The 22,135-nt window shown below is 39.0% G+C and overlaps 1 protein-coding gene across 1 annotated transcript in view; it reads left to right on the forward strand.

Annotated features, from left to right (window-relative positions):
- The window catches only part of CASD1 (CAS1 domain containing 1), a 44,237-nt gene that overhangs the window by 8,076 nt on the left and 14,026 nt on the right, over positions 1–22,135 (forward strand). Inside the window, exons 2-10 of the mRNA XM_015811576.1 lie at positions 6,283–6,379; positions 6,865–6,985; positions 8,826–8,870; positions 10,369–10,431; positions 10,625–10,669; positions 14,937–15,060; positions 16,480–16,694; positions 17,523–17,948; positions 18,661–18,750. Coding sequence (XP_015667062.1) covers positions 6,283–6,379; positions 6,865–6,985; positions 8,826–8,870; positions 10,369–10,431; positions 10,625–10,669; positions 14,937–15,060; positions 16,480–16,694; positions 17,523–17,948; positions 18,661–18,750 — 1,226 coding nt within the window. The remainder of the gene's footprint in view (positions 1–6,282; positions 6,380–6,864; positions 6,986–8,825; positions 8,871–10,368; positions 10,432–10,624; positions 10,670–14,936; positions 15,061–16,479; positions 16,695–17,522; positions 17,949–18,660; positions 18,751–22,135) is intronic.

Here is a 22,135-nt window from a genome sequence, read left to right on the forward strand (position 1 = left end):
CCGGAGGAGTTCTCACCTACATCGTCCACAAGGGACGACTCGGGAACTCAACTCCTACCTCGGGCAGCTCACCTTTCCCCCTATGCCCAGGGGAAAGGTATCAAGCCGTTTGACAGCTGATGCAGGCTGTCAAACCGGCTTTTACGCGGAAACAGGCGGGAGCAGCAAACAGCTGCGTCCAGCGAAGGAGCCTGCCACCAGAAGTCCTCAAAATTGCCAACTATTATCTCAGGATTTTTATTCAGTTAGAACAGACATGTCAAACACAAGGCCTGGGGCCCGGATGCGGCCGGCGAAGTGGTTTCATGTGGCCCGCGAAGCCATCCTGGAAACAGTGAGGGAACAGCCCCCGCTGCCTTGGCCCTGGCCCAGGCCGGCCGGGAGCCAATGTACAATTTTGTGGTGGCCATCTATGCTGAAACACATTCAGTCTTAGCTCCACAAGGCTGTCTAGAAACAACGAGGAACCAGCCCTTGCTGCGTCGGCCCCGTCCCCTGAGTCCATGCTGGGGAGGTGTCACCCTTTGTGAGGAATGAAGAAATGGACCATGACTTGGCACTTGCCGCGGTCCCACCCCTTTCTGCCAGAGACCCTCAGATCTGTCCCAATCCTGCCCAGGCCCCCACAGGCACCCTTGTCGCGAACGATGTAGAGCTGGCCACGCCCACCCAGTAGGCCACACCTACTCCATCCACACCCACCCAGTAGGCCACACCCACCCTGGCCACACCCACCCAGCCCCTTGAGGACAACCGCAATGCTGATGCAGCCCTCAATGAAATTGAGTTTGACACCCCTGAGTTAGAAGGAACTAATTAATTGCTATACAATGAACCTTCATTATGTCCCACTATCATCTAATTAAAAATACTGGAATTGGTTGAACATGTATTAATAAAGCTCAGAAGACAAAGAGAGAAATAAGCTTGCTCTTTCCCTACTCTGTTCCTGTTTCTTTTTCTCTTTTGTTTTTTATTCGTAGTGATATGGTTACATAGCTGTATAGTACGGTATTTCCAATTGTTAACCAGTATCTGTTTTTAGGATTATTTTTTTATTGTTAACAATAAGTAACTGTAAAGGGTTAAAGTAAGAACAAGAATTAAAGCAGGAACTAAATTACTGAACAAGGAAATTCAGTAATTCATAATGTTCTGAAAAAGCTAGGAACATGCATGTTTACCTAGTAATTACCATCGCATTCAGTGATATTTGCTGTGCTGGACTATAGAATTCTGTGTCATATAGTAAAATTTCCATTTGAGAAATCTGCATACTGAAAAACTAGAACTTGGTACTTCATGGTATTCTGCATATATTTTAGTGTCTTCAAATAAATGGTTTGCAATCAACCACGTGTTGTCTCTGGATTAGAGCCCCTGGTTTGTGGAAAATAGTATAAGCACGTTTGTGTAAAATTGGGCTTTGGTTGTTGTGCTTATAGTATGGCATCTTTCAGGTGGCTTTGCCACAATAAAGAGTGGTAACTTAGTATTTACTTTCTCTGTGATATTGAAAAGAAGAAAAGTGCTGAGTTTCTTATCTGAAGCTAAAAAGAAGACACGACATGTGAATCATGCATGACCATGGCTAATCTGAAGCAACTTTTTGGCTTTATATTCATACATCCATACTAAAAATATTATGTGAAAGCAAAAAGCATGATGAATGACAAAGTTTCTTATCTGTAAATCCACATACTTGACAACTACGGTATTTGAAAGACTGAATTGAAATATGAGAGGAATAAATATTGAGAAAGAGGAAGGAAAATAGTTATGTTCTATGTTTGAAATTAAAGACTAGAAATGAGGAAATGTTGGAATAACTGTTTCTAAGATATTAATGGTAATGGTAGTGATGTTAAAAAGTGAATTCAAATATCAGTTTTAGCATCAAAGAAAAAATTGAAATCATAAATTGTGAATGTTGGCAATCAGACCGCATATGTTAACGGTATAACTGGAAAAGGTTTGTCCTTCTGCTTGTCATTTGTAAGAATGCCATTATTATTTTTGTACAGAGAAAAGCTAATAACTGAATCAAAAATTAAAGGGCATTAGTTAGTGTATACAGTATGCTTGGAAAGGTACTTGGCAGAAGTTGATTGAATGGAGATAAATATAAAATTTGAAAAGTGCAAAGAGGCAGGAGTGAAGATCATATTTTCATTCTTCAGCAGCTGAAAGCAGTTACGTTGCCATCATGTTAATGCATCCCTAACCCAAACACATATATTCCTGAGCCTTTATTTCATCAAGATTCACAATGGAATGGTTAATGAATACATAATGAGTTTGAAAACTTGCAACTGCTGCTACAGATCCATACTACTGACTGGTACTTCCTTTCTGGATGTGGAGACTTAGTCACAGATTTATTTCTTCTGATGAACTAATCTGATATGAAAGTTCCACATCTGATTTCTTATTTTAGTTTGTAATTTTAAAATATTTTCTAAATATTTTAGATTACACTATAGTATATTTATTGGTGCATTTTAACCCATTGTTTAAGTAAAAAAAAAATCTTCCAAGGTGACTTATAAAACAAATAAAGACAACTTATTTTGACCCTTAGGCTCATAGTCTGAAAAACTGTGAGGAGGTTTGAGGAGAAAGGAAGAAAGAAAATCAAAGCCAGACATTTTGAAAAAAGCCATTTAGAGTTGGATCCTCAATTTATATAATGAAATCATTTCAGTAAATCTAGTTATAGAAGTCTGTGTGAGGAACCTTGGAGGGAAGTTCTCAGCTATTAAGAATTTGAAGATTTTCAATGAAATTATCTCTATAAGATAAACAGGATAACTCTGATGCATAGTGCCCTTCTTCCCCTCAGCAGCTTCCAGTGTGATTCACCAATCTACCTGTTTCCCAATTTCCCAGCATCCTCTCTTCGTTATCTTCTGCCACATCAAAGTGTCAAGTTTTTGTCTGGAACAAAACAGTCCTGTATTGTTCCATGGATAAAATAGCCATATTTTGTTCTGTATATGGAATACATGGAATTGACCAAAACTCCCCAAACATGCATTTTCAGTTTGGGCACAGACTATTTGAAACCAGCTGTTTTGTGCATAGAACAATTAATGAACAGAGAACTTTGCATATCCCAAGGGGAGTAATTACAAGCAAGATAATTCAGTTAAAGATATTTTTATACTACATCTAATTGCTTTTCTTCCTGTATTGGCAATGTACCAAACTCAAAAACAAAACAAACCTCTGGAATTGTAGTATTAGATTCCATTTTTATCAAGGGAATATTCCATAACCACTTATTCTTAAAGTGACAGCAATCTTAATAATGGTCAATTTGTTACATACACTTATTTAAAAGATTTGTATGGCCACCCATCTTAAAATGCAACTCTAATGGATACAGCTAAGAAACCAAAAGGATTTAGGTAGCTCTATTTGTAATTTCTTCATGCCACTGATACGTTTATGCATTATCAAAAGAAAAAATGCATTTGTATTTCTAAATGCAAAATAAATAGAAAAACTGCATCAGACTGTAGTTGGGAGAGAGAAAAGAGTGCAGATAGTTCTCAAGTTACAACTTTCTGTCAAGTCATTGCAGTTATAAATTGAGTGGGGCCCAATTTTATGACAATTTGGGTGGCAATTAAGTGAATTCTCATGGTCACTAAGCGAATCACATGGTTATGTGAATCCAGCTTTCCCAATGGGCATTATTTGCTGGAAAGCAACAAAAGTTATAAATTCCAATAAAGTGCCTGCAGGATGCTGTAAATGGTCATAAAAGCGAGTTTTTTTGTCAAGTGCCCAAATTGTGGTCCCGTGAACTGAGGGTTTGTGTGACATAAGTGTAAGTACAGGTTGTATGTCACTTTTTCAAAGGCATTCATAATTTTGTATGGTTGTTAAATGAATGGTCATAAGTTGAGAATTATCTGTAAGCTTTACATATATCTGTGTTGTGTATGAATATTATGTTGCCAGTGGGTGATTTTAGAGCCTTCCTTGACATGTCTAATACTTTATCTCTAAATCATTCTTTGACTGATTAGCAATTTACATAGAGTACTGCATTTTGTAAAAATAAGCATAGACAAATTTCATATCTTTTTTTCCTGATATTTAGGATAGTTTGTGATAGTTGAAGAAATAAATCTGAACATGTAGGTTGAAATTCAGTCTAGTTAGGAAGAAATAGGCCATACATATTTTACAATTTATAACAACTTCATTTGTGAATCTTTCTCAATACTTACAATGAGGTACTGTACTTTCCACCATCCAACAAAAAGAATTTATGTTCTTTCTTTTATTATTTAACCAAGTGGGAGAATACGGAAGCAAACCATAGAAACATTAACATTTTTCAATAAAATATGAAACTAGCATTTGATTGTAAGGTACCAATTGAACATTTTTTCTTCAATTGCATCATTTTCTTATTATTTATATACATGCATGTTAAAATCATTTTTATTTTCAGTATTACAATAAAAATTTCAGGGGTTGTTTGGAGACTAAATTGTTTATATTTTAGCAATAGTCATTTTTTCCAGAAATTTCAGTAGGTCTAAAATGAGTGGGAAACCTGTTGCTCTCCAAAAGAGATCATCTCCAATGCCAGGAATAATTGAAGTTTGAACAATAATCTAATTATTAATTTGTATTTTTATTTTGGCTGTAGTTTTAATAATATGTGATATTTTAGATTCAACAGACAGTAGATGATAATAAAACTCAGATATAAATCTATTCCAGTATTTTATTTTCCTTAGTTCTTTTATCTTATGCTATTTGGGGATTTTGTATTGCTTTTTTATTTTTAATTTATTTTAACAACAAATCAACAAATTTAACAATTTGTTGAGAGCTTGATGGCATATAAATTTAATAAATTTTAATGGTTGATTATATAACCAGCCAGATATTTAGACTGGATTTGGCATTTTTATATACTTATTGAGTCCATTTCAACAACTGGAATAGGCAGATACAGGTAGTCCTTGACTTATGATCACAATTGAGCCCAAAATTTCTGTTGCTAAATGGGAAAATCGTTAAGTGAGTTTTGTTCCATTTTAGGACCTTACTTGCCGCAGTTGTTAAGTGAATCTAGCTTCCCCGTTGACTTTGCTTGTCAAAAGATCACAAAAGGTGATCACATGACCTTGGAACACTGCAACCATCATAAATATAATTCAGTTGTCAAGCATCTGAATTTTGATTACATGACCATGGGGATGCTGCAACAGTTGTAACTGTAAAAAATGGTCAAGAGTCACTTTTTCAGTGCCATTGTAGCTTCATACAGTCACTAAACAAGCTGTTGTATGTCAAGGACTACCCATATTTGATAGTGTTAAAAGTATTGTTACAGGATGTAAGCTGTTCCTACCAAAGCTGCCTTTTGATATTGAATGATGGCAACTTTGTCAATGATGATTTTGTTCAAGTGGTGCTCCAGATATTTCGGTATTTTACTCAATGTGCCTATTACTATAGATACTATTTTTGCTTTCCTTTGGCATGGTTGTTCTACTTCTGTTTGCATTATTATGGTTTGTCGTACAATCAGCCAGATGTTCAAATTGGATTTGGCATTTTTGTCTACTTATCAAGTCAGGACCTGGGATAGGCAGATGTGGATATTTGATGGTGTTAAATGTATTCTTGCGGGATATCAATTGTTCAGAATAAAGTTGTCTGACAGTGATTTTTTCAATGCTGATGGTGTCCAGGTGGCGCTCCAGTTGTTTGGGTGCCTATTAATATTGGTATTACCTTTGCTTTCTTTTGCTACGGTCATTCTATTTCTGTTTACAGTCTTTGTATTTTATTATCTTCTCCAGTTCTTTTTCTTCTCTTCTGCTGTCTCTAGCTACTGCCATGTCCACTATACAGACTTTTTTTTGTCTTTCTTATTGACAGTTGTTAAGCCAGGGATGTTATGTGAGAGATGCCTATCTGTTTGAACTCTAAAGACCAGAGCTTCTTCATTTTCTATTACTTTTTTATTTTATGGTCCCGTCAGTTTTTGCTTGCAAGAAAAGGGTATTTCTTGCAGATCTTCTAATGCACCATTCTTGTCACTTTATCATGTCATTGTTTGTAGTCAGTCTGTACAATTATCTAGCAGCGGCCAACCAGGGTAATACACTGTTTCTTCAGCTTCTTTACAGAGTTTATTATTATTATTGGCTCGTCATAAAATCAGTTAAATATTTAGACTGAATTTGGTATTTTTATCTGTCTATTAATTTCTTATTATTATACCTCTATTTCTTTTTTTCTCTTTAGGTAATGATACTTGTGAATATCTTCTCTCTACTGGAAGATTCCTTGGGGACAAAACATGGCAACCTTATAGCTGTATGATGCATAGATACAAACAGAGGTAAAATATTGTTTTAAGTGTATTTAAAGCAAGGTACAAACTAAATTTGATTTACATTTAATTAAAACCAAATATATTTATAGAATATTTGCTATGATTAGTCTGCCAGTCATGGGTTTAATATTTTACATCTTCTGTTAAATTAAAAATACCTATTTGATAACATTTTGATGTTAGATATTACTGTTAGTATTTTAGAGGCTGTGTGAGACTGTTGTCTGCTCAGTTTTTTTATCTTGACTTTGTATACTTATTATTGCTACTGTTGTTGTTATTACTGTTAACAAGGCTTTTTGGACACTGGGTTGGCAATTGTGAACATAACTGTTTGGATTTTTCCAAATATTTTGGGTGTATTTCATTTTATAAATCTCTCTGAAATAAATAGCATTTGCCCACCAGAATATTCTTCTATTTAAATGTTTGCAAACTTTATTTTTGTTCTCATACTTGAAACCAATTAATATTTATTTTTGTTTTTACAGTGAAGCAAAAGCATGCCTCAAAAACAAATATATTGCATTTATAGGCGATTCTAGGATTCGTCAACTATTCTACTCATTTGTAAAACTAATAAACCCTCAAATTAAGGAGGAAGGAAACAAGGTATAACTTTCAATATTTTTGTCCTCGCTGTTTTTATAACTATGAAACCCCAAATATTTACAGAACCATTATCACTGTTCTTTACATTTACTACTATGTAAGATATCCCTAATTCAGTAGCATATGTTCATGTCATAAGAACTTTAATAAAAACTTCATTTTTTTAATAAAAAAAATTAATAAAATTTGCAAGTATTTTAAAAATCAGAAAAAAGAGAAAGGGGAAAGTTATAGAAACATTCCTACAAGATAATTCTAACTCTTGTCCATCTTCTGTCACATATTTTATAATAAGCATTATACTGTATTTAGAATATTTGAGTATTTTTTTTTCTGTGATTTTCAGCCATGTATGCATTATGCTCCTCCCTAGTTCATTGACATTAACTGGGAGGAAAAAAATCTCAATATAGCTCCTGCTTTGCTCCAAGATCAGATGGGCAATTAAAAGTATAGCTGTGTTGGGTGGTATAGTTGTGTTTCTGTGCAGTCTTTGACACTGTAATCCTCATTTGATATTGTTTCCCTGTTGGTAATAGCAATGGGGAAATAGTGGTCAAGACATTATTGAGATTTCTGGAGAAAAATATTTTATCAGTCCTTCCAATTAGATAACTATTTCTGGCAATGGCATATTATGTGTGCCCAATAATTCGTGTTATGTACAAATTATTGCGGTTAAAACATTCCTAGTTGACAAGAAAATTGTACAGAAAGCTATACATTGTAAGAGTTTAAATGTTGTAACATTTCTTTGGAAAAGTTATTTCCTTGTCTTACGTATAAAAATTTGCTAAAGTGCATAGATACCCCATACCCATTTGTTTCATCTCTCCTTTCCTCAGAGTTCCTAGTTTTACTAGGGTTCCTGCATTATTTAATTAATACATTGTAACATGGAAAACCCTGCAAGCTAGGTGTTCTTTGTTGGACTACACATGTGATTTTTTTTTTAAATCTGGAATTGATAACTATGGTAACAGAAAAAGAAATAAGTAGTTGCTAGCTTTGTAGATTAAAAATAGATGACTGATAGAAAAGTATATCATACTCCATGCTCCTTTGCCTTTGCTGTGGTGTACTTAGAAGGAAGAAAATGAATAAACCCAAGAGTTCAAAATGGCCTGATTAAGATTTAACTCTAGCACTACTCCAACTTCTTAATCTCCAGGGAACAAATTGCCCATGAATATGTTATTGAAGATTATATTAGAGCTTTCGTATACTTTCTTTATATATTTGTAATGTACCTTCAGTAGCTAGACACTTATAAAGCAAAGCCCAGATTACACATTTGACCTTTACTTTTTAAAAAAGCTATAGGAACAGCTTTTGAAACTACAGTGAGGGAAGAATATTTTTAAGAAATCCTCCAAATGCTATTTGTATTGGCTTAGAAACCCATTGATAGAAAACTTCCTTTCTGATACAAGTAGCGGTTTCAGAGAGGAATGGTTTTAATCAAGATTGTGAAGTGAGGAAAAAACTTTTCTTGCACTATAGTTTAAAAAAAACCTTTCTTGCACCATAGTTTTATCCCTTATATACTTATATATAATATATTTATATATTCCTCTTACCAGATTAAAATATGATAATACACATAAAACACCAAATTAATGTTGGATGTGAAGCCTATAAACCTTCAGATGTTGCTGAGTAACAATCCCCAGCATACTTCAGCATTGATTAGTTGACTGTGCTGTTACAGTATCATTAGGAGGGCAACAGGATTCCCCACTGCTGACTTACAAGGTGGTTTGTTATGAACAGCATGTAAATGTTTGTAAATCCAAAAGTTTATGGAAAATGTTAAAATGTGCATGTTTTATTTTGACAGCATGAAAACATTCCTTTTGAAGACAAATCATCTTCACTTAAAGTGGTAAGTATTGCTGGTTTTCTAATTCTAATAAAGAGAAAAAGTTGGTATAATTGCTGGAAGTAATACTTGAAAATTATATATACTGTACATGTCCAGCAATGGAAGGAGTATTCAGCTAACTTTTCAGAAAGCAACTGTTGCCTTTCATTCTCTGCTCTGGTACCAGGGCAGTTGTGGGAAGGAATGCTTTGAAGCTTGAGGCAAATTGAGTGCCACAGAAAAAGAGGCAATAACCATTAGAATAAAAATGATCATAGTTTCTATAGTTTAAACCATTTATAGATGTTGTAGGCATGGTAACTGGTAGGAATTGTTCCAATTTTTAGTTAGGCGCCTTCTTTAAACAGTTCATCAGTTTTATTCTTGCAATATCAAAGTGAAACAATATTTTCTTTAAGAAAGACATACAGTGTGGAAGAATGAAATTAATGAACTTATATGGGAGCACATTTGACAATATTTCTCAAGTGGTGACATTTTATGACTGAAGATAATATCCTAGCCAAGAACAAGCAGGAAGATCCATTATACAGATTATACAGATAATGCTTGCAGCGACCATTTGAAGTTACACAATTACATAGTACCTTAAGAAAAGTCACTCCCATCCATTTTTAAACTGGCTTGCCGACATATACCAATATGCCTGTGTGCTGATAACATGGGTTATTATTTTACTGTTGGTTATAGTGGTGAGAAGAGCCCTAAAATATTTCACCCAATAGAAGTAGTTCTTGACTTACAACCATTTGTTTAGTGACCGTTTGAAGTTACAGTGGCATTGAAAAAAGTTGCTTATATCCATTTTTCACATCATTATTTCAGCGTCCCCATGGTCATGTCTTCCAAATTCGGATGCTAGGCAACTGGCATGTATTTTTGATGATTGAATTTTCCTGTGGTCAGCTTTTGCGAACATCTGACAAGCGAAGTTAATGAGGAAGCCAGATTCACTTAACAACTATTTTAATAACTTAACAACTGCAGTAATTCACTTAACAGTTATGGCAAGAAAGGTCATAAAATAAGGCAAAAATCACTTAACAACTGTCTTGCTTAGCAATAGAAATTTTGAGCTCATTTGTGGTCATAAGTCAAGGACTTACTGTAAAATTAAACACTGCTGTTTAATTTTTTAGAACAAATTATAATGACTTTTCATAAGAGATATAAAGTTAACAATTGATTTATTAATGACAACAAATAAAGCAAGTTAAATGTTTTAATTACTTGGGAATTTCTTTTCATTCATCTGATTGCAGAGATCCATATCTGGTTCCTGTATTCAAAGTTTGCCAATTCCCATTGCACATTATTTTTCTTTTTTTTCCTATAAGAAAATTGGATTGGTTACAATATAGTTCAGGCATGTATATGTGAAAGGAAATATTTCTGTTTTAAACCATTGATTGGTCTTTCCTCAGGTCCATGGCAAAATGCAACACATAAGAGGTTTCTAGATTTTTACACTCACGAAAGTATGTCCTTTTCTCTTCAGGATTTCCTGTGGTATCCAGAAGTCAATGGTTCTATGAAGCAGTGTATCAAGTCTTGGACTGAAGTGAGTTGTATAGGTTATTTTTTTATTATAATTATTATAATTCCAACAAATGAATGGTTTCCTAGTCTTGAAAATAATTTTAGTAAATATGATTGTGATCATAAGTGTGTTTTACAAATGCTCTTTCTAATTAAGAAATCAGTCAATGATTATGATTTGTATTGGGATTAATTTGTCTTTTATTATGTCATAGGGTTCTTCATCCAAACCTCATATACTTGTAGTAGGAGCAGCCACGGTAAGCTACTTGTATACTAATCATTGCAGTAACCAAATAAAATTATGACAGTCTCTGATTTCAGCTGTTTTAGGTTCCATATGAAACCCTGATATTGCCCTTTCTCTCTTTTTCCCGCACTCCATTATTTTAAGTTACCTAGAGCAGGGGTCCCCAACCCCCAGTCCGTGGACCAGTACCGGGCCATGCCATGCCAGCAACTGGTCTGCACAAACAAGCAAAGCCCCATCGGTGGGATGTAGGCAGCACAGAAAACCATGCACCCTTCAGTCCGCGGAAAAACTTCTGTCCACGGAACCGGTCCCTGGTACCCAAAAAGTTGGGGACCTCTGACCTATAGAATTAGTTTATTGGCTGATCTATCATTATCAATATAGTATACTACTCCTTTTTTACATTGCATAAATTGCCAACCTGATCTTCCATATTATTTTCTCTCATTGCTACTGTTCCTGAACCTAATAAAGTATAGTTAATTATTGATAGACAACTGGCATCAGAATATTTTTTACTAATGATATGCCCTTCTGGACTGCTCATATATGTATGCAAACTCATTTCAGGTAGTTCTCAGTTGATGACTATACAGATAGTCTTCGACTTATGTTCCAGTTGGGACTGGAAATGTGGTCATAAGTCATTGTGCTCATAAGTCTTGAGACCCACACTACCAGTCCCATTTTTTCCAGCGGTTAATAATAATAAAGTTGGAAGGGACCTTGGAGGTCATCTAGTCTAGACATGTCAAACACAAGGCCCACGGGCTGAATGCGGCCCATGAAGTGGTTTCATGTGACCCGCGAAGCCATCCTGGAAACAGTGAGGGAACGGCCTCTGCTGCCTTGGCCCTGAGCCAATGTACAATTTTGTGGTGGCCATCTATGCTGAAACGTATTCAGTCTTAGCTCCACAAGGCTGTCTGAAAACAGCGAGGAACCAGCCCCTTCTGCATTGGCCCCGCCCCCTGGGTGCATGCTGGGGAGGTTCCTCGCCCTTTGTGAGGAATGAAGAAATGCACCATTGCTTGGAAGTGACCAGCAAATGGCCCTCAACTACTTCACATATCTGGCTTGATGGGCTCCAGGAGAACCCCACTTCTCCAAGGGGGTGCCCAGCCCCACTTCTCCAAGGGGGTGCCCAGCTGCACTCCTCCTCAAGGCTGCTGCTGCTGTGCTTGCTCTCCTTAGCCAGGTTGGTCATGATGGGTACAAGGGCAAAGTCAGAGGGAGGCCCATTCCCTCTCCATGGGAGGAGACCCGCCTTTGTATCCAAAGCTTCCTTAGCAATAGGAAGACCCCAGGAGACCCCAGGATAGGCCAGGAGGAGGGCACAAGGAGATGGTAAAAGGGCAGCAGGGCAGGACTAAGGCAGGACTTCCCACAGACCTCCCTCTCCTTCTTTCCTTCCTTCCTTCCTAAGTACAGAGTGGTGGGAAAATGTTTGAGATGAGGGAGGGAGAAAAACAGGCAAGAAATGCAGCTGGGGAGGTGCCATCCTTCATGAGGAATGAAGAAATGCACCATCGCAAATGCACCATTGCCTGGAAGTGGCCAGCACATGGCCCTCAACTACTTCACATATCTGGCTTGATGGGCTCCAGGAGAGGGGTTTTGGCAGGCAGTGGGGTGCTCTCCTCACAGCGCCGAGAGGCTGAGTCGGGCGACGCAAATCCAACAAGAAGCGCGAGGCCGCCCAGCTCCCAGCCTGCCCAATTTCAGTAGGCAGCGGGGCACTCTGAGCTGGGTGGTGCGAATCTGATGAGAAGTGCAATGCTGCCTAGCCCCCAGCCTGCCCAGTTTCAGCAGGGAGCAAGGTGCAAAGCTGGCAAGCTTCGCACCTCCTGACTCAATCTCCCGGCACTGTGAGGAAAGCGCCCCCCTGTCTGCCGAGACTGGGCAGGTTGGGGGCTGGACGTTGTCGTGCTTCTTTTCAGATTCATGCCACCTGACTCAGCCTCTCGGCGCTGCCTGCTGAAACCGGGCAGGCTGGGGGCTGGGCAGCGGCGCACTTCTTTTCTGATTCGTGCCGCCTGGCTCAGCCTCTTGGCGCTGTGAGGAGAGTGCCTTGTTGCCTGCCGAAACCGGGCAGGCTGGGGGCTGGGCAGCATTGCGCAGGTAACATTGACTCTCATGCTGCTCATGGCATCCCCTCCCCCAGAGCCCACCAAGCCAGATACGTGAAGTAGGTGAGGGCCATGTGCTGGCCACTTCCAGGCGATGGTGCATTTGCGATGGTGCATTTCTTCATTCCTCATAAAGGATGGCACCTCCCCAGCTGCATTTCTTGCCTGTTTTTCTCCCTCCCTCATCTCAAACATTTTCCCACCACTCTGTACTTAGGAAGGAAGGAAGGAAAGAAGGAAAGGAGAGGGAGGGTCTGAGGGAAGTCCTGCCTTAGTCCTGCCCTGCTGCCCTTTTACCATCTCCTTGTGCCTTCCTCCTGGCCTATCCTGGGGTCTCCTGGGGTCTTCCTATTGCTAAGGAAGCTTTGGATACAAAGGCGGGTCTCCTCCCATGGAGAGGGAATGGGCCTCCCTCTGACTTTGCCCTTGTACCCATCATGAGCAACCTGGCTAAGGAGAGCAAGCACAGCAGCAGCAGCCTTGAGGAGGAGTGCAGCTGGGCACCCCCTTGGAGAAGTGGGGCTGGGCTTGGTGCTGCAGATGCTCAAGGGCCAGGCTGGGTGTTTGACCTCTGCTGCCCAGGGCTCCGGGCAGCCCGTGCCACCATCCAGCCCCCCCCGCATGGCCTGAGAGGAACAGTGAGGCTCCTCCAGTGGACCATGCCTTGGCACTTGCCCTTGTCCCACCCCCTTCTGCCAGAGACCCTCAGATCTGTCCCAGTATGCCACACCCACTCCATCCACGCCCACCCAGTGGGCTGCACCCACCCAGCCCCTCGAGGGCAACTGCAATGCTGATGTGGCCCTCAGTGAAATTGAGTTTGACACCCCTGATCTAGTCCAACCCCCCCCCCTCAGGCAGGAAACCTATATCATTTCAGACAAATGGATGTCTAGTTTCTTCTTAAAAACCTCCAGTGATGGAGCATTCACAGCTACTGGAGGCAAGTTGTTCCACTGATTAATTGTTCTAACTGTCAGGAAATTTTTCCTTAGTTCTAGGTTGCTTCTTTCTTTGGTTAGTTTCCATCCATTGCTTCTTGTCCTACCTTCAGGTGCTTTGGAGAATAGCTTGACTCCCTCTTCTTTGTGGCAACTCCTAAGATATTAGAACACTGCTATCATGTCACCCCTCATCCTTCTCTTCATTAAATTAGACATACCCAATTCCAGGAACCATTCCTTATATGTTTTAGTCTCCAGTCCTCTAATCATCTTTGTTGCTCTTCTCTATACTCTTTCTAGAGTCTCAACATCTTTTTCACATCGTGGTGACCAAAACTGGATGCAGTATTCAAGTGTGGTCTTACTAAGGCATTGTAAAGTGATATTAATACTTCACATGTTTGTTAAATGAATCACTACAGTCATTAAATAAATTACACAGTCATTAAATTAATGAGTGCTTTTTGCTGGAAACTGGCAAAAAACTTCGGAATTCACAGTCATATGACCAGGGGATGCTGTAACTGGTCATAATAGCAAGCTTGTTGCCAAGCATCCAGAATATAGTCAGATAACCATGGGGGAATGGAACATGCAGCATGACATTTTATATGGGTAAAAGTGCCTTACAGGCCATAAAGCATCCATTATCAAGCTGTCATAATTCTGAAAGGTCATAAAATGATCAATTATAAGTCAAGCATTGCCTGGAACTAGCAATTCCATTGTTAAGCAATGCAGTCATAGTGAAAAATCATGTGACTGCACTGACTAATGATGAAAGTTCTGGTTGCAGTCATAAAGCAAATCACACAGTTGTTAAATGCAATGTCACGTGACCACAATTTACAACTTCCTGCTATCTTTCCCATTTGCTGGTCAAAAGCCAGCAGTGAAGATCTCAAATGATGTTCATATTACGATGGGACACTGCAATGACTACAACTTCAAAAACCAATCATAAATCTCCTTCTTCAATAACTTTGAACAGTTGCTAAATGAGTGGTCGTTAAATGAAGATTACCTGCATACAAAAATAGAACTTATAATAAGGATGCCTTTATATATTTATACACACACACAAACACACACGTCTTATTTTTAGAAATGTCTCAAAGCTGTTACAAAATATATCAATTTGCTTATAAAATTTCTGAAATAGCAACAGTTTTAATTCATTTTCTTTTAATATCCTTTTCAGTGGTCTATGAAAATTCATAATGGCAGCAATGAAGCACTCACACAATATAGGATCAACATCACTTCAATTGCACCCCTTCTGGAAAAACTGGCAAAGGGTAGTGATGTCTATTGGATCTTACAAGGTAAAATTTATATTGTATTGCACATTGGTGTATTGTTGTTGTGACTTGGGACAAGCTAAAATAATTACTTGAAGGTGAAGTTATCTGAAATGCTTGTAATTTTTGTTTAGCATTGGAATGCCAGATTTTTTCTAAGATCAGCTACTGAAGTTTGCTCTGTATTGTGGATCATTACTGCTCCATTATTAAATTTCTGTGAAATCACATTTTCTACTGGAAGTAACTGTTAACACAATATCTGAGCAAATATTGAACAAAATATTATTAACTTCTTTTGGAACAGATGATTTGCTCTAATTTGCATTAGAGATTAGAAAATTTCACAAAATACATATTTAAATAATAGCCTAGAATTTTCCTGATCACGTAAGAGAAAAAAAAATTAAATGTCAGCTTAAAAAATGGGGGTTATTGTTAGACCTCTTCACTATGTAGAATTCCAGAATAACTATCAGAGTAATGGTCTTCAGTTAAAGAAAATTAAGAAAGTATTCCTAAATGTGGGCAGTTCAATGGCAGAAATTGTATATAGAAGTGGGACTCCATTTAATTGAAAAAATTCAGGCAGAGGATATACAATCACCTCTCAAATATGCTTTGGGTAGCTGGATTAAGCAGCTAGCTTCATGTATTACTTAAATCCTTCGTGGAATTATAGTATCCTAATTGGGGAAGACATTCTCAAATTTATTCCCATATACTGGGAACAAAGATAATTTGAAACATGGATAATAGTCTTTTTTCAGCCACTTTTCTAATTAAAATTATAGGGATGGAATTCAGTAAGAACTCAGTCCATTTTTTACTTATTTGTGTGAAGAAATATTTAACATTAATTTATCACAACTATTTCATTTGGCACCAGACACACTAGTTCAGTGATGTCTTTTAGAGACTGGTGCCCAAATTGCAACCCAAAATCCACTTATGTATCGTTGAGTGCCGGATGGGCGTGGCCCATTGGGTGGGTATGGCTTCAGTGGTAACAGCAGACTGGGTGGGACTAAAAAATTCAATCAATCAATTCCAACTTTGCGAGATCTTTTTTTTCCCCGCAAAAAGTTGAAATTGATTGAACCTTTTTTTTTTTTTTTTTGCACACGGCAGCGGAGGCCTAAAGTGAAAAGGTTTTATAAAACCCAGCTGAAGACCTAGGACTGGGGCAATGGCTCGTGTGCCCACAGAGAGGGCTCTGCGTGCCACCTGTGGCATGCGTGCCATAGGTTCGCCACCATGGCACTACTTATTCAAACTGTTATTAAATGGCAGTTTGTTTCACTGAAATTTAGTGACAATCAAATATGCCATTGTTGCTAAAAGGGTATAGACTAGTGATTTTCTACTGCCTTGGAATTGAATATTTACTTATTTGTTGCTTTGGTTTATAAAGTAGTAACTCAGATATACTTATCAATTCAGATCCAGTTTATGAAGATATGTTGACTGAAAGCAGGAAAATGATCACTAATGAGAAAATAGATGCTTACAATGAAGCAGCGGTCAGTATTCTGAACAGCAGCTCAAAAAATTCAAAAGCTAAAGTAAAAGTTTTTAGTGCATCTAGACTAATAGCAGAAGAAACTATAATTCAGTCATCAGACGGCTTACATCTTCCTGAATCAAGCAGAGAAACAGTGAGTAATCTCTAGCTATTAGAATTGATGAGAAAAAATAGCTCTAGATCTTAAAATAATATGACTAATTGAATGAATTTTATTACTGTTTTAATAAGTATTGAAAAACTTTATCAAAACCACTTTCAATTATATACAGTGGAAATGTTTTGTAAAGGCAACATTTAATACCCTATAAATTTCATAAGATATATTATAGAAATTTGAATTAAATTCCTTAATATACTTAATTTAATTATTTTTTTCCCTACATAAATCATTTCCAGTTAATTCAGATCATTTGATTGAATGCTTATATTCTCTCAAGTATGCAACAATTAAACTGACCTGAAAAAACTAATTCAAATTCAGTTTTGCCATTAAATTAATTTAATTACCACTATAAAAGTTGCAGGGTGTCAGTTTTAACATCATTATGTTAATTTCTTTATGACAAAGAAATTACTCCGTATTTTATGGTTATTATGTGGATTGTTAAAATCCAGAAAATTCCTATATTGTCTTGGAATTCTCAGCCTTTTATCTTGGTTAGTCCTATATTTCAGTTTTAAAAATCACTGAGATATGCCAACTGTTCCATGATGTAATGTAATGAAAGAGATTTTATCATGGATTTCCAATATACAATCAGATGATAAGATGCAGAATTAAGTATTTTCTTACACCATATTGTATTATTATTTTCGCTGTTAAAAATTAACTTTTTCAAAATTAATTTTATGCAAATAAAGATATTGTATTTGGTTTATAAAATGCACTTTAAAATTTAACAAAGATAAACAAAATTCCACCGACAAAATTATGTTTTCAATTTTTGTTTTTCAATAGAGTGCAATGATTCTAATGAACAATCACTGCAACAAGATTGTGAAACCTATTGATGGCTCATGCTGCCAACCTCAACCTCCTGTGACTTTGATACAAAAGCTGGCTTTTTGCTTTTTGGCTTCATCTGTAATTGGATATTTGATTCTTGTTCTCATTCGTCGTAACAATAACCAGAAGAACAAGCTGTGCACTGATATGGAGAGTGGAGAAGAGAAAAAACCTGCCACTAATTCTCCAACAGTTTCTACTCTAGAGACAATTTTCCAGTCCTTGTGTAAACTTGGCTTAATTATGGGCTATTTCTACCTGTGTGATAGAGCAAACCTATTTATGAAAGAGAACAAGTTTTATACTCATTCATCTTTTTTTATACCAATCATTTATATCTTGGTGTTAGGAGTATTTTACACAGAGACTACTAAAGAGGTATCTTTTTTTTGTGCTTAAATTAAGAACTTAGATTAAATAAAACAAACAAGTTGCAAAGAGTAGTGGCCTTTGTATTGTTTCATTATCACTGCTTTTAGATATTAAACTCTTCAATAAAATGGGAAATAAACATTGAGAATTTAGTCCCATACATTTTCTTGGAAGCCAGTCTCATTGGATTCAGGGACTTGAATCAGCATAATAAACTAAAGAGATTATGTTGTAAAATCACTAAAAAGAAAATTGTACTTTATGAACAATTGTATAAATATAGTTTATTATTTAATCCTATTTTTATTCTTTTTACCCAAAGTTATTGACAATGTTATTTCAGTGGACAACATTTAGTCAGCCAGTGACCTTAAGCAAGGAGGTACCTAAAATGCCTGTGGCCATTCTTCCCCTAAAAGTTCTTCATAGAATATTGCATCAGAAATCACTTTCTGCTGTGTTTAAAAAGCTAACTGGCAAGAAATATATGAAGTTTGTTAGCTGAAATCAAAAAGGTTTGATGGTCTTGCAGCTTATTCATAGTGTCCTGTGCAGTCCTTTGTCTTGCAGTCCCTGTCAAATACTTCAGCATGCATACTTATGGTTAATTGCTGTTGTAATTAAAGCATGATAATTTCAGATGTATTTACTGTATAGTAGTATTGTGGTTTACATAATTGTTCTTTAAAGTAACTACTTTTTTCTTTATTTTGCACAGACTAAGGTGTTAAATAGGGAGCAGACTGATGAATGGAAAGGATGGATGCAGCTTGTCATTTTGATCTATCATATCTCTGGAGCAAGCACAGTAAGTAGTTTTTTAAAAATATAATTATTTTTCAGGAAAATAGACTTTTAGACTACAACATTAAATTTAAAATAATCTTTTAAAACATTTGTTTCATGGGGATGGTTACAAATTGTTTTGAAACATGTATCTTTCTCCGAGTTTTCTTATTTTCTTGTATGAAGTGATGTAATGTGAATAAAATATCAATTATTTAAAATGACGGTATATTTTAAAAGTAACATTAAATATATTTTGTGCATTTAATGTTATCTTTATTATGCTTTCTTTATCTTATCTTTATGGTTCTCAAACTGGAGTACACCCACTTGTGAAAGAGGGCTTTGATTTTCTATTGGGGAGATTTGAAAAAAGTCCTGAAATAGGTGATAAGTTTTTCTCTAGCACTTGGAGATGGAAAATCCACCAATGGGTAGTAGACTGTATTCCTGCCCAATCAGATCAAGTCAATCAAAGTTGCCACGCCCGTCCTGGGCCATAGATACCCAGTCTTTGACTTGATCTTGCCCAGGACAGACGTTGCAAGTTTGGCTCTAGGCAGGTATACTTAGACATTGGTGGATTTTCCATTTCCTTTCCCAGTTTCCAAAATCTCTGACCAGTGCTTAGCACACAATTTGGGCTTCCCTACATAAATTTTTCCTTTCTCTCCTCTCTCTCATCAAGAGGGTTTAATTTGGGGATTTTTTCATGTCAAGGAAGGGGCTCCTTCCTTATCTTTCCTTCCTCACTCCCTCCAAAAATTCCCTAATCAGGCATTTCTGACGGCCGTTTGTCTCAAATTGCATTTCAATTGATCTCTTTCGCAAAGGGGTTTGCTACTGCAGCCACACAGAAGGGCTCTAAAAATTCCTGGTAGTAGGCCAACGGCTGTTGGTCTCCAAATACCCCCAGGCCTGACGGAACTTGCGGCTGCAGCTCCGTAGGCTAATCGCTCGTGTGGGGAAGGGCCTTCCCAGGGTTTTCACCTTGACAGGCTTCCTGCAGCTCCGGTGACCTAGTTATTCAATTGCCTTCTTCCCCTTCGGATGGGGATAACCGGAGGTGCGCGTGCATGAGGTCCCAGCGCTGATCGGCTGTCCGGGCCGATTGGGGGATCAGATAACAGTGCGGAGGCTCCGTTGGGGGAGGGAACCACACCGATTTCCTCTCAGCTCCAGCTGCGGCCGTTGGTGATTTGTCACGCGGCCGCCATTTTGAGCCGCGTGTCACAACACTCTCTCCTGCTGAGGTTTTTCCTCAGGACGGCCTCTCTTCTCGGAGCTGGCCCTCATGCGCGACCGCCATTTTGGTACTGCGCGATCCGGCAGGACCTGAGATTAATGTAATTTAGTTAATTGGATTTCCGTAAATCCATTTGGGACTCCCTTTTGCGGCTACGTTAACCTTTTCTGCTGCCGAGGTGTACTCGCTGGGGAGGTTAAACACCATCAAACATACTCACAGCATAGGGACAGGCCGCCATTTTCTGGGTGGCCGCCATTTTGTATGCTGACTCTGCACTCAGATTCAAGGCCAGAAATTTCCTGGGAGGCTTTGGGTCCCCCCCTTCGGATTTGGATTGATAACTTAACATCCAGGCCCCTCTAGGTGTTAGCCTTTTTCAGATTTGGTGTCTCCTTAATTCGGTTTTCTGTAAATTGGCACTATACTGGGATTCCAGGCACCCCCAACAGTGTGTCTGTCCTCATCCTCAGTATTTAAGTACGGATTCCAGGCGCCCCCTGTAGTGTGTCTGTCCTTATTCGTACAATAACATCAACCCTTGAATTCCAGGTGCCCCAATAGTGTACCTGTCCTTATCCAACTGGGAACTGTACCTGGGTTCCAGGCGTCCCCTGTAGTCCGTCTGTCCTTACCCAGAGTGTGACATTCTCCAGATAACAGGAGCCCCCTATTGTGTTCCGGTGCTATCGGAGAATGGAGGAATCTGTTCTTTCCTCAATGAGTGCCTTGCCATCCTCATCGGGTCCACTCGGTCCGGAAGGCAATGATAAAACGACCCATAAGGTCAGATCTACCACCAAATCTTCCAAACGCACTGATAAACAGGCTAACAGGAGACACCAAGCCTTGGCAAAAGAGTTCTCCAAAGCACAGAAGAGAGCCAGGTTGGAGGCACCTCAGTCTGCGGGGTTAGCCCTTGACTTACCCCTGGGGGTGCCAACCTCTCCTAGGGGAGTCTGGTCGGCGGGGGACTCTTTCCATTCCCCGGTGCAGTGCAGAATAGAGGAATTCCCTTCAGCTCCCCAGCCCTCTACTTCGAGGGCGGCTCAGGGGGCCCCTGAGGCCACATTCACCCCTACTGCGGCAGGACTCCGCCCTACAGAGCTGGCCCTCCTCCCTGCAGAGGACCGCCTGGCGTTATTGATCGAACAAGTGGTAGACCGCACTCTTGACGCCAGGTCTCAGGCCTCTAGACCAGTAACGTCCATTCCTATTTCCCAACCGGAGGCTGAGGCTTATTATAACCCATCTTCTCCATCTGGGTCTTTTGTTTCTGAGGATTCATACCTCAACCAACCCGCGTCAGGACAGGAGGTCCAGATGTCAGAGGAGGAAGATGTCCCTCCGGAAGCTCCCTCATTCACTGGCCTATTTAACCCTTCTTTCTTTATCACCTTACTGCGTAAGGCCACATCCACGGCTCATCTGGGACAGGGATCTTCATCAGCAGTTACTCCCGCTCCACCCGATTCAGAGGCAGACCCAAACTTCGTAGAACCAGTTCCGACTCAACACCGTATCCCCTGTCCTTCCCTGTTCCTGAATGCAATCAGGAAGCAGTGGTCCTCTCCGGCTTCTCTTCCCCTACCAGGTACCACTGATAAGAGGCTGTATAATGTTGCCAAGGAGCTGGAGGAGGTTCTGGAGATTCCGGATGTGGACGAACCATTAGGCCCCTAGTATCGGCCACCGCCATCTCCGGCGATTTTTCAGAGGCCCTTAAGGCCGAGGATCGCAAGTGCGAGTCCACTTATAAGAGGAACCAGGCGGCTGCCTGGGCGATCAGGACCGCAACCTCCGCCTCCTTCAGCAGGGCCGCCCTCACCTGGCTCCGGCAACTTCAAGCCCGGATTCCGGTGGAGGGTGTCCACACGCACCAGGACCTCAGTAAGATGGTGGCGGCCACTGAGTATGCGTCAGACGCATCCCTACAGGCCGCCAGGTTTTCTTCCAGGGCTATGGCGTCCAGCATAACTGGGCGTCGTATGCTCTGGTTGAAACATTGGCAAGCTGATGCTAAGTCCAAATGGAAATTGTCAGCTGCTCCTTATCAGGGTGCCAAGTTATTTGGGGATTCTCTGACTCCTTACTTAACTGAGAACAAGGATAAACGCCAGGTCCTTAATCACCTGCTCAAAAGACCAAACAAAAGGTCTGG

The sequence above is a fragment of the Protobothrops mucrosquamatus genome, unplaced genomic scaffold (assembly GCF_001527695.2).
Source record: "Protobothrops mucrosquamatus isolate PMUCROS unplaced genomic scaffold, P.Mucros_1.0 scaffold45, whole genome shotgun sequence".
NCBI classification, from domain to species: Eukaryota; Metazoa; Chordata; class Lepidosauria; order Squamata; family Viperidae; genus Protobothrops; species Protobothrops mucrosquamatus.